Below are 13,389 nucleotides of genomic sequence, written 5' to 3' on the forward strand. Positions count from 1 at the left end.
CTTTGCTGTGGAGGGTTTCTGTGTACCTTTAGAGAGCAACAAAATTTGAAACATTTGATATATCCACAGCTACAATTCACCTTGAGAGAACAGTTGTATAAATACCTTTTTCTCGTATACATCTTGCCAAACAATGCCAGCAAAGAATTTGTGCTGCATGATCTCCTTGGCATCATCAGGACCGCCACCTAACCTGTAGGAGGCAAAGTAAGTAAATAAATGTTTGAGTACGGTTATTTTTTCTAATACAATTTTTATTGCAGTGTACTGAAGAAATTCTGAGTTTATATAATGCATTTGGGAGCAGTTCTAAAGCATTTGCTGTGTTTGGCTTTTTGTGCAAGGTCTATTTTAGGCTTCAACACGGTTCCACTAAAAGATTTAAAAACAGGCTAACCAACAGAATTAGAAAAAATGTCTCTCTTAGACAAAGAAAAAATATCACTGTTCAAAAAACCTGCCTTTCAGGAATGATGCTGTCCTGGGGACCACAGCAGATCCTGTAAAGTAAAAGGTCTGAGCCACAGATCCTTCTCTCTACATTAACATGCAACTACCCCTTACAGTCCTCTAGAGCACAGTGATGCCAGCAGTAAAACTAAATTTGAAGGGAAAGAGAGACAAGGCTTTTTAAGGCAAACTGATTTATGCAACCTGATTTAAATTTCCATTAAAGAAAACAGTTGACAACTGCAGTGATAATATCACAGCATATGCAAATCTTTCCTCTTCCTTGGCTTCAGGAAAGCACAAAGGGTGTTTTATTGACTTGAGGTATATCAAGATAAAGCACTTTTATTCCAAAATAAAACTGTCCACACAGCTTATAGATGCAATCAGTTTTGCTGCAGTGTTGAGCTAACTGATGCTTAAATTTTGCTGTGGAGGTTAAAATGTTCTCTAAAAGACTGATCCACATCTGCAAGCAAAGGAGGCATAGAGAAAACAAAACAGATACTGGGTGATCAGCAGCAGACTCAGGTAACAAGGTCAAAACAATGCTCAGGTGTTACCATGTTCACCCAGGCTGATCTCTAGGATCTGCCTATTCTCCCATGCCTGGTGCCACTGAGATACTGACCCCAATTCAAGAGCTTGAAGCAATGACTGTAGAAGACCCAGGCTAGAGTTATGCTGTTACAGACATCAGGGACAAGGCCTCTTCTCTGGGCCTGAAGCCAAGACCTGGCCAGGCCTCATCCATTGTGCTCAACATCTGGCCCTGAATGTCCTCTGGGCCACCTGTGGTAACTCCATGCCCCAGTTCATGATTATCTGGGGATAGAGGGGAGGAGTTTGCTCTAGAATGCAGCACGAAAGCACAACGCTGTTGGGACACCACTGGATGACAGTTCAGCACGGAAAAGTCAAATACTGTGACACTTTGTTCTCAATGCTCACTGGGAATGGATCCTGATGCATCCAACCCCTTGGCCATGCCTGAGCAGCATCTGCAGAGAAGGCAAACTGCAGAGGCCACAGCTGTACCAGAGGCACCCCGCAGCACAGGTGCCAGGGGCTGTGCTTGCCTCCTTGCCCCCTTCCATTACAGTGCCACAGTGACCTAAGGGGTTTGCTCCTTATCATCCTTTAGGAAATGTGCTGTGGAACAGCTCCCCAGCCTTCCAGAACCTGGGTGACTTTCTACTCCCCAGGTGAGCTCTAAGACCAACCCAAGTCCACCCTAGAGCCCCAGGGGCCAAACCAAGCTGGATGAGGGCTCTCCCATCTGCCTGGCAGCACTTTCTACAGCTGCAGAGCAGCCTGGAACAGAGACAAACTCCAGGGCAGCCTGGGAACAGAAACAAACTCTGTGAGTAATCACTTCTCGGCTGGTTCCCTCCAGGTGTAGTGGCTTTGCCAGGTCTCTGCCAGACTCCTTGTTGCTTCCACAGCACAATGATGATGGCTGATGAAGAGGGTGGAGTCCATCCTCTATCACAGACTGCACAGGAGCTCGGCAGTGACTCTGGGCTAAGAAGCACCTGAATGTGCTCTGCAGAAGCAGGCAGGAAGGCTGGCTGCTGCAGCCATGTACAAGTGCTTTGCAGAATATGTTATCTAATGCGAGCCTGTGTTCCATGAAGGGCAAACACATTTTCAGGGAAATGCCAAGAAAGACTCCAGATGCTTTACTTACCTTTTAAAAATTACACAAATCCAGTCAAAGTGAATGGCAAAACAACAGAAACCTCATATTTTGTATATGGATTTATCCCAAAATATAGTTTTGTTTTCCAGAATTATTACAAAAGATCCGTCTCAAGGACAACACAATTAAATTGGCAACTAACACAAAAATCATGGTTAAGCACCAGTGAAAATATGAAGAGCAGCAGGTTTGTCTTTTATAGGGACATGCAATAAATAAAGTAAAATGCAGCAGAAATAAGAGCTCTGAAGAGATTCCTGGATAATAAAGTTAAATTCTGAACATTTAAGTCCTCAGACAGAACCAAAAATACAATATATAAGACTTGAAAAACCAAAGCTACAGAAATTTACAGTATATAAAGAAATAGAACAGATAGTATGGAGGCCAAAAAGCAATTTAAAGAAAAGCAAGAGAAAACATCCCCCAAAATCTAACCACCAAACAATTCTGGTTATTCATTCAACTTCTATCTACACTTGAGAGACTTTCTTATTTTAGTTAAATTCAAAAGTGAAAATTATTAATAAAGTGCAATATCAATATTAAAATGAAATTATGTTCACATTTTAAATTTTTATGAAACTGCATATTGCTTTTAAGTCCCTTTAACCATTTAATGACAAATGTCTGTGCTCCATAAACTGAGGGAAATCAGGCATCATTCCACAGATAGATCATATAGAAATAATTTTAAAAATTTGCTGTACTGAATTTTTAACATATATATAAAAATATATTCTCTAAACACATAGGAAGATTGCAATAAGTGGATCACATGCAAAATAATTGTATCTCCATTTGTCCATGTAGAAGTAAACAGTGCTCAGCTCACAGGTCCATTCCCAGCTCTTTAAAAAGAAACCTGCACACTTCTCGTTTTCCAGCCCTGTCTTCACGTGCTTTCTCTGAGTCAGCCCTGCCCCCAAACCTGATTCTGCCATGGCACAAACATCCCACCAGGCTCAAGAACAACAGCCCAGCAAAGGCTGTTGGTGTTCTGCAGCTCTGAGCACACAGACTCCTATTTCTCCTTCTCTGATACAGTCAAGATGGACACCAGCAGCTTATTTTACTATGGCCCTTACTGTCAGAGGCTTCTAATAGCCACAGGAAGGATTTGGGAGCTCCATCCACATCAGCTTCTTGTGACTGGCACTATCAGCACAGAGAAGCTGTCTTTGGCTTTGAGAACAGCATGATTTGAAGACTCCACATTTGGAAGGAAAAGGCCACATTCTTCCCAAAGCCCCATACACAGAGTCTTTGGGTGCTTTCCTGCTCAGAGATTAACACTTTTGGAAACCTAATGCAGCTAACTCCCAGTTCTTTGCTGAGCTTTACTTCCCCACTTCTTCATTAACCACATGCATGTGACACAAACATGGCAGATCCAAAAAGGACTGAAAAAGCTCCCACTTCACAACATCAGTAATCGAGAGAAGTCATGTTTGAGGTTGGTGAAGCTTGGGAAGTCTCTAAAATAGTAATTTCTGGAAAGCTGGGAGAAAATAATTCTTTAAACTTGCCTTTTATGTTTTTCTCAGCTTCAATTTAGATCTCTGTGGGAGAGCTGTTTGAGTTTGTCTAACTTGCTGTGGACAGAACTGATTTAGACTAAAATTATCATATGCAACAGCTAAATCTCAGCCTGTCTCAAAGCACCTGGTGAAACATGAAGACTTGAGCATTTTGCACTTCAGCTGATACACAGGACCCTGAAGCTGTCTGGAGACAGAAGCACTTTCCTACTCAAGCACACACTTTTCAGAGTGAACACAAGTCACCTGTCACGTGTGGCTCCAAAACTCAGCATGTCCACAAGGCATCCAAGTGTGCTGTCCAAGAGGACCAGTTCTTCAAGGTTACCTCCTTCTGCTGGCCACCAGCTAGCTGGGACCACCTCCAGGCCCCTCATGTCCCCACAAGGGTCACCTCTAACTCTTCCAATGCCAGCAGTGGCTGTGAGGGCTGAAGACCTTCCTGGGCCTGAGAGCAAGGGTGCTCAGGAGCCACCTAACCTTCCTGTAGCAGGGCAGCAGTGAGGACACAGACACACAGCTTAACTACAAATCTCCTCCTTTCACTAGGGAAAAAAGCAAGGAGTTATACAAGTAAGGCTTGACTGACTTTGCCATTCCTGAACATCTGTGACCAAACTTTCATGTGGATAAGGAAAGAACCATCATGGCTAGGGAACAATCTAGTCACCAGATCTCCAGGTGACTGCAAGAACTGGCCAGCAGGTCCCAAGGAATACCATCAGCTCTCCAAAGCCACAACTGCAACTCTCTGAAGTCATCAGATTTTGAACAAGTGTTTTTGAAATGCTGCATCATCTTCCTCTCGTTCTTGCTGAATGGCAAGGTCCAGCAGCACCACAGAGGCAGGTGAAGCAGCCTGTGACAAACCCCACCTGAGAAGAGGCTGAACAGACCTACGGCAGGGACTAAGGCACGTAGTGAAATTCTACGATCCAAATTCAGATTAAACCATCCTGAACTTCTCTCAAGTTAAAAACCTGCCAAGATTCAGAGCTTGCAAGACACTGATTATAAACCCACCCACCCATCTAAACTTAGCCTGCTTACACGGGGTGCTCTGTTCCATGCCCACTTTCACAGGTTGCAGTCTCCACAGCCACAGGAAGAACAATGAAAGGTAAAATATTTGTTGTTTCATGTATGAAAAAATGCTCTGATTACCTTCCTTCATTTGATCCATGTCACAAAGCAGCAAAGGGGAATTTCAGGTCACATTAACAGGAAATATTTACAGAATAGATTTTTTCCTTCTTAGGAAAATTAGGGCTCACATTACAAGATTAATAAACTTCTATCAATCCCAAAAGAAACTTCAAAATTCCTTTTCTCTTACAAAATGGATTTCATATGACCAAATTTAGAAAACAGCCATGATTAAAAGCAGAATGCAATTTATTGTTCTTCACATTTTCTCCATATGCCTGGGAGTTTGAGACTGGTATTACTGAACACAGTGTGCTAACACTGTTTCAGTATATCCAGCTCAGGTACAACAGGTCATTTTGAAGATTTAAGTGACTGATAGAGACCACAATTACCTAGCTTCCTGATATTCAACCTAAAGTATCCTTGGCACTAAGCTTCAGTATATCAACCTTTATTGTTGGGTTGGTCAGGTTTTTTTGATGATTTTAGGGGAAGTGACAACATCTCCCAGTTTCCTTTTTCTCATGGTTTTGGCTGCCTCCTCCATCTCACTCTGAAGTTCATCCAAAGTTATGCTGCCAATTCTGACGCTTTCTGCCACAAGCATTACAACGACACCAACTTCTGTCCACCACTGGCATTTCTGTTGAATTACACAGTGGCTCCCCAAAGCACAGACTATCACACATTATGTAACTTTTCAGTGAATATACTTCAGTAGCTCTCTGGCTGGTTTTTGTCCATATGGCTCCATGAGCACACTGTGAGTCAACTACCAAGTATGCCAAGCACCCTCCCCAGCACCCAGACCACCCAGAAAAAAGAACATAACACTGCAAGGGCAGGATGCAGGACTGCTGCCTCCAGTGCTTCCAGATCAGTTCTCCATGCTGCCTGAAATGTCACAAAGTGCAGGGGATTTGCTGAACCATTGCTTCAGTTAAAAAGTTATGGGAACAGTGATTGGGTAGAAACCAGTATTTAAGAACAGTCCATGATCCAAAAAAGCTTGGGAAGCAACAGTGTAATTAGGCATAATTACAATAAGGCATTTGTGCAGGCTTGTCTAGTCAACAGTTATTTCTATCAGCAGCATGAAAATCATCTGTCCACCAGATCAGAGCAGCGCTGCTTCCAAGGCTGCAGAAGATACATGTGAAGAAGTGGCTATTTGTATAAAGTGAGCATATTGTGGAGTAATTATTGGCACTGGGAAAATCTCGTAATTAGAAACGAGTGGGCATTCTTTGTTTGTAAACAAATTGCATTTTGGTTCATCAGAGATGCTCCTTTAAGAACAAACTGCAGCAGATGCTGCTTGTGTTCCCAGTGATTGAAAGGCCCCACCTGAATAAGCTATGAAAGGGTCACAATTGCATTTAACCCAGCGCTTTACTGGACAGGAATGCTGTTGGCAGGGGCTGCAGCCAGGCTCGCAGAGCAGAGCCTGGGGCTGCTCATCAATTACTCAACCTTCTCCTGGAGGTCCCCCCGCAGGCGCCGGGTTCAGGAGGGGGTGCAGCTGTTGCCACCTTGTACAGGGCTGGCCACGTTCCGGGCCGCAGCCTGCCCCCACCCCCCAGCACCACCAAGATGAATCCTCCAACATTAAAAACCGTGCATTTGCATTATGAGACCTCCCAACAGGATTCTCCATCAAAAAATAGTGAAGGAAATAGCCTACAGTGATGACAGAAATCCTTGCTACAAGTATCCAGGTAGTGGCAAATCCCATTTTCCTACGATGTGCACACACATGCACGGAGACTAAATAAACACCAGAACGTAAACCGGAATTCTTTGCTTGCACCTCACATGAAAGGTTTCCTATTTGGGGCCTATTAACAGTGGAAGGTTCAGGACAGGAGATCAGGGGCAGAGTCACGATATTATTTGTTTTAAAAATGTCTGGGTTGACAAGATGGCAGGTTTTTAAACTGATGTTTATCTCTGTGAAGGTCAACATCCTTTTTGGATCTTGTTCCATGTTTTATTTGTTAGCCATTCGGGGGTTTTTGTGTGGTTTTTCTTCTGTTTTTAAATCAAGGGTTATTTAAAAAAAATACAGCAATAAAAGAAAAACAAAAACAAAAGGAGAAAATAGGAAAAGTCAATTGAGCATGGTATAAACTCCACTACAAACACGGTACAAACACCACCACCTACTGTCCAAAGCAGGACGCTAAAACACTGGCACAGATCTAGACAAAAATTCAGGAAAGGGATAGCAGTCTCAACTGCAACAGAAGGTAAAAGCATTTGGAGTAGAGCATCCCAGCAGCCACTGGATTCATTACAACCAAAGGCAGGGTTAACTTGCTTTCTCCCAGGCTACAGTTTTACTTTAATGGCAGTCACCATACTTTGAAGTTTAGCACCAAAGCTGCTTCGTGTCACTATTTACACTGTCAGCTCATTAAAAAAGTTAAAAATATATGAGCAGATCCATTTGCTGCATTTTGCTGGATAATCAATTCGAATGGATTAAAAATTAAATTACAATTTTGTCTCAAATACCTTAAAAAAGTGCAACTATTAAGCAACAGCCTCACCTTTGCTTAGGATCTTTCTTCAGCAAACCTGACAAGAGGGATTTTGCTTCAGGTGACAATGTGCGTGGAAATCTGATCTCCTCCATAAGGATGAGTTCAAAGAGCTTTTCATGGTCCTGATTGTAGAAAGGGAGCCGGCCACACATCATTTCATACATCACAACTCCTAAACCCCACCAGTCCACTGCACGGCCGTAGTCATTATCCTCCAGAACCTGCAGATTGTAAGGAAAAGGCTTTAGAAGATACTCCCAAACCAGGCATGAACACAGAACTCATGAAGCAAAATTCATCCCAGCAAGTCCATCTTCCATGACACAGCCATATCTACCAGGAGAGTATTTGCAGAAGAAGCATGTGAAAAGAACTGGCATCCATGCTCACCATCCTGAGTGAGCAGAGGGGGGAAAAGGAGGCAGCAGGTATGTTACAGCAGCTTCCTTGTCTTCCTTCTCCCGTCCTCCCTCATGTTATAGTCATGATAAGCACAACCTTTGAAAGTCCAAAGGCCAAGCAATGTTCTCACATTACAGAGCTAGCTGTTAAACTCTCACTTATTCATCACAAACTGTTCCAAACGGGATCCAAGTTTTTAGAAAAAACCCAACCCCCCAAGGAGCCAGGGAGAAAAGGCCATCAACCTGCTCCTTCACAAACAAAAAGCCAAACATATCCATCATCTTACCAACCAACACCCCAAAGAGGTGGTTCTGCACATCCTAAAAGACCACCCACAAATACTCAATGATTAATGTATGTTAAACACGAAGAGCCAGAACAACACTTCTAACATTTGACCGGCTCTACGGTTGTAAAATGGCAGCCAAATTGTCTGGAAATGTTTCCCCTCCAACCCTTTGCCCCTCTCCAAAGGCACTCCTGCCTCTGCTCAGAGGGCTGCAAACACAGGAACAGTCAGTGGGGTGGATTTCTGCCAGGTCTCACGGCAAAAGGAGCCCAGCACAGCTCATTCTTCCCTTCCCTTGGGTACTTCTACGTAGCAAAGCAGCAGCTGTGCAGGGACTCAGGACCCCAGGAGCGCTCTCCACGTCTCCCGCTCGCTCCAGAGAAGCCCTGCCACAGAGCATTTCTGACCTGCTGCACAGCGGGCTGCTGAAGGGAGTGGGGAGTGTTTTGTGGCCTGTGCAGTGGATGTTAGCAGGACTTCTCTAGACTTCGTGTCTCCTATGCAGTTGTCTGTAGCTGACACCAACATCTCATGTTCCAAACCCTGTCCTCAGGTTTTAGTTATCATCTTTACTCCTTGCACAGGCCTGCACTGAGCTGCTTACTCTTGCTAAGAGCATGAACCACAAATGTACCACCATCCTGTTTTCTTACTGGACAGTGTCTGTGTGAGGTTTACATTCCTGTGATTCAGAATACTTAACATTCAAAATTAAAAAGGTAAAAGAGCCCAAGTCAGTGCAAGTTTAAAAAAAGCAAGACCTTTACACCTTATAAATCTTGATATAGAGGTTTTGCACATAAAAAAGAAGCATCGAGGCACTTCATATAACAACTGTTTGCACTCTGCCTCTCTTTATTCACTAATTATTCCCCTTAATTATCTGAACGAGGGAGAGGGCCTGCAGTAAAAATCAAAAGGCTGCCAGGTATTAGATTACCCCACGTCGGTCTATTTCCAGCATCCCCGGCCGTATGATTCACACCAAACGACAGCTGGCTGTGCAGCTGCCCCCTCCATGTACACGGCCGGCACAGCTGCCGCCGGCTGGGATTCCAGGAGCCAGCCCCGTCCTTCCCGAGGCACGGCAGCCCTCGGCTCACGGAGATTGTGTGACAATGCAGTTCCCGCTCTGAGTCACCCCGCTCACCCAGCGCTTCCTGTTCACACTCCCCTGCACTTGGCTTGCCTAAAATAAAACACTCACACGGCCTCCGATTTGTATTTTTGTTTTTTAAACTGCTGCAAGAGATGCAATAGGAGACTGAAAGAAAAAGAAAATCACAGAGGCCTTTGTTGAGCACATAGTTAATGTTACAGGTGCTTCTGAAATGCAGTAAACACTTCAGATGTTACTTTAAGAAGTGCATTAATACTCTGTATTATAAACTAGATTACTAACTACAACAATTTCCTTCACCTTCATTAATTTTAAACAGAATATAAAATGCTTATTTCCTCAAAGTTCTTTAGCACAATGAGCACATCATCATATTAGTGACTGCATAAAAGAGAGCAATGGTGTGAGTATGAAAACTGCACCGTAACAGAAAAAAATATTGTACTCATCCATGACTTATTGCAAGACACTGGATAGCTGGGGAGCAGCAAAGTAACAAGGTCATTTCACTTAAATTAAGGGATCATAATTTCTTAACGAGCAGCTCTAGACTGTTGTGAGATGGAATTCCAAAGAGAAGGCAGAACAGCTGTACACATCACAGCCATTGATGCATCTGACACATCAAAGTTGACAAGGCTCAGTCACTGTCATCCATGCATGAGATTCCAGTATGAACCTAAAAACAACGATGCAACAACTGTACGGACACACTGCTGTGCTGGACTCGAGTTACAAATGCAGACAGGAGCACTGACACCCCTGCTTTTAAGGATAAATTTAATTATCTTAATTTAAGATCATTTGCACACAATTTCCAGATTTTTGCATGCTATCAACCAGATGACAAAAACCTCCCCAGAATTTAACACTCTAACTCACAGATGGGATTTGCAAGTAAGGGAGAGAACTGAGTTAATCAAAAAGATTTGTCCTTCAGGGTTTTTGGATGAGGCAACTCATCATAAATATTAAAAAAGAAAAAATAATAGCAAGTAACAGAACAGAATGAACAGCCCAACTGCCTGCACAGGGAATCCCCACATTCCAAGTTAGGAAAAACCAAAACAATAAATATTTTTAGCGTCCTCACAAAAATCCTTGATGAGAAACTGAAGTTCAGCAATTGATTTTAAGAGGGAAGCTAAAATAAAGGGCATGTTTATGAATAATAAACACTCCATCATGCTGCTAATTACTCTCTGCATCAGTAAATCTCAAATTGTGGTGCATGGACCCCAATTTAGATTCACTGAAGACTTCTGGTGATCCATGGAAAAGCTGGCAGTCATCATGAGACTGCCTCCGCCTCTTTGCTGCAAGCTACTTCGACAGGTGCCCATGTTCTTCATTATTACAAAGGACTGGAGGCCCTTGAAAGCAGCTGGGAGTTAAAAAAAAAAACCACACAACAAAAACCAAACAAAACCCAAGAACATGCTGCCACCACTGTGAAAGCAGGGAGCACAAAAGCACTGATCAGCAAAGACATCAGCTTGCAGCAGAAATATTCCTCCTCCACGCTGGTTTTCCATCTTTGTTACTTTTGCACAGTTCAATTCAAGGCAGGTTTGCAATGCTCAAGTCTCCCAGCTCAGAGGAAAGCTGTGCCAACAACCCATAACCTGCCAGCAGCCCAAGGCTGACTTCTTCGTGTGCTCTGAGCAGGATGGAAATACAAATGCCACAGGAAGCAGAGCCCCACTGCAAGGGAAGCAGCCTCGTGCAAGGCACCCCACTTTGGCTCGGGCTTCGTGCCCCACGAGTCCAGGAGTTTCTTCCACACAGCTCGGAGCGCGGGCGGAGGAACCAGCGTGTGCCTGAGCACCGAGTGTACGCGCACCCCTACAGCCTGACCTCACTTCTCATCTGCCCCTAACTCACCCCCATCACCTCTGCTGCACAGCTCAAGAGCGCTCCCAGGAACAAACCTGAAAACATGCATTTGAATTTTGCACTTGAAAAGGAAAAAAGAAAAAAAAAATCTGCTCAAAAAAAAATGACCCAAAACTGTTTGGGAACAGAGATCCCCTGCCTGGACTTACTTCCTCTAAAACTGGAGTGGTCAAATTAACACTAAGAAATATCTTGTGCTTTTATAGTCACAAAACAGTCAGCACATTTAATGCATGCCATGCTAAATAATGTACAAACAGCTTGGTCTGTCCTCTTTCTTCAAAGCATATCACCTTTTACTGTCCTCAAATAGTAAAAGAATTGGACAATACTTCTACTTCTCAAGTGAAGTCCTATTGATAATCTTTCAAATAGGAAAACACATAACAAGCTGCAAAAAAGACAATCTATCGTGAAATATTTGAAGTGATTAAAAGGGCTTTTTTAAAAAATATGTATTTGATACAAGAAACAAGCACTGTTCCAGTAAAATGTACATATTCTGTCAAGTGGAAGAAACTACCCCGCCAAAAAATTATCATGTATCATTATGCTAAAGATGTGTTCCAGATCATGATGAATAAAGGAGTCTCAGGATGTGTAATTATATAACAGCAGTTAGTGCATGAGCACATCATGGCACAGGAATTATTCTGTACTCCTACTGCTACCACGGAAGGCGTGAAAGAAGGCAATTTAACACAACAGCCAACATAAACTACCTCTGGTGCAAGATACTCTGGAGTGCCACAGAAAGTCTTCATTGTTGCTCCATCCTTGATGCCTTCTTTACATAGTCCAAAGTCTGTTATTTTTATGTGTCCATCTTTATCCAGCATAAGATTTTCCAACTGGGAAGAAAAGCCAAATTAAAAGACATGATTACCTGTAACATACACTAACCCTGAGCAGAATAATCAAAGACATGATTTTTGCAGATCAGTTTTTGAAACTCATCCTCAGTGGGATCAGAGCCACAGCAGCTGCCAGAGCATGTAAAATGTAAATATACATTTGTAACATTTTGCTCAGTTCTTTAGGGAACTAGGTAACTAATTTGTAGTCTCGGGGTAACCAACCATATATAGAGGAAGAATGCAGAACATGAACATTGTATTTATGCTTCTACAGTATCATCATCAATAGAACAGCAGTTGTTTAGAAAGTATATTAAGTATTCCCCCTCACACAACTTCCTGTTTTCACTCTGATTTTATTAAATAATCTGTCCCAGTAAGCAATAGCATAAAATAAATAAAACAGAAATCATATGCAAGGTTAAGGAACCACTTCCCAAGAGACTCTTCAAATGAGAATCATGATATACATTTACTCAGCACATGGTATTCATCCCACCCTGAGCCGCTAATTTTTGAGGAATTCACCCAGGTATTAGGACAGTTTCCTCAGTGTATCAATAAAGTGCATTACAGGGGAATCACAATAATATGAAGACAAAATCCCAGCAGAGATCCCAAAATTACTCTGACATAGTCTGAGAACATTACAGAGCATACTTCATTTTGGACTGCCCCTAAATAAACTACCACAATCCCTTCATTCTGTTCTGAAAACTCTTCTCAGAAAGAAAGAAAATGATATTGCATTTTCCTCAAGAATTTCTCAGGTTTGTTTGCCCTGAGATACCTTGTTTGGTTGGGGTTTCTTTTCCCCTTCTGTGCTAACCAAACAAATGAGTAACTTGAAGCATAGGCAGTTTTCCAACTGCAAGCAGCAACTATGAAGATGATGTGAGCACACTGCAAGGAAGCACAACATCCATGCTGTGTGAACTTCCATCTCTGGTAAGACCCGGATTATGCTCCACTGTGCAGAAGCACCAGCAAAGTTTCTCTCAGAACATAAGAAGGCAAGTGAAAATGAAACCCTGTAGCCCAGTAACCCTTCATGTTCTCTGAAATGCTGCCAGAGTCACAATAAATGCCTTATGCAGCTTCTTCAACTATCAAAGGGTTTAGACATCCTGTAAAGTCCAGCCCAACAGCTGCAACAACAGTTTGGATAAAGTTCAGTCAGGAAAGGATTTCTTAATAGTTCAGGATCATTTGCTTTTTTAACAACAAACAAAAAGGCAAACCCTAAAAGCCTGAAAATGATTTTTCTACGTACCTTCAAATCTCTATAAACCACATTCTTCTCTGAATGCAGGTAATCCAGCGCTGAAACAATCTCAGCCCCATAAAACCGAGCTCGGTCTTCAGAGAAGACACGCTCTCTTGACAGATGGAAAAACAACTACAGGAACAGTAATTTGTTAACTTTAAATGTTT

General features: G+C 42.7%; 1 protein-coding gene across 5 annotated transcripts in view; it reads right to left on the minus strand.

Annotated features, from left to right (window-relative positions):
• Window positions 1–13,389, minus strand: part of AKT1 (AKT serine/threonine kinase 1) — a 76,909-nt gene that overhangs the window by 6,398 nt on the left and 57,122 nt on the right. For all 5 annotated transcript variants that reach the window (XM_041398294.1, XM_041398309.1, XM_041398318.1 and 2 more), the window contains 4 exons: window positions 13,229–13,354; window positions 11,821–11,949; window positions 7,395–7,609; window positions 106–193 (listed from right to left, as the gene is read on the minus strand). In XM_041398294.1, the coding sequence (XP_041254228.1) occupies window positions 106–193; window positions 7,395–7,609; window positions 11,821–11,949; window positions 13,229–13,354 (558 nt within the window). The remainder of the gene's footprint in view (window positions 1–105; window positions 194–7,394; window positions 7,610–11,820; window positions 11,950–13,228; window positions 13,355–13,389) is intronic.

This window comes from Onychostruthus taczanowskii, unplaced genomic scaffold (genome assembly GCF_017590055.1).
Source record: "Onychostruthus taczanowskii isolate IOZ18803 unplaced genomic scaffold, ASM1759005v1 scaffold1, whole genome shotgun sequence".
Taxonomy (NCBI): Eukaryota; Metazoa; Chordata; class Aves; order Passeriformes; family Passeridae; genus Onychostruthus; species Onychostruthus taczanowskii.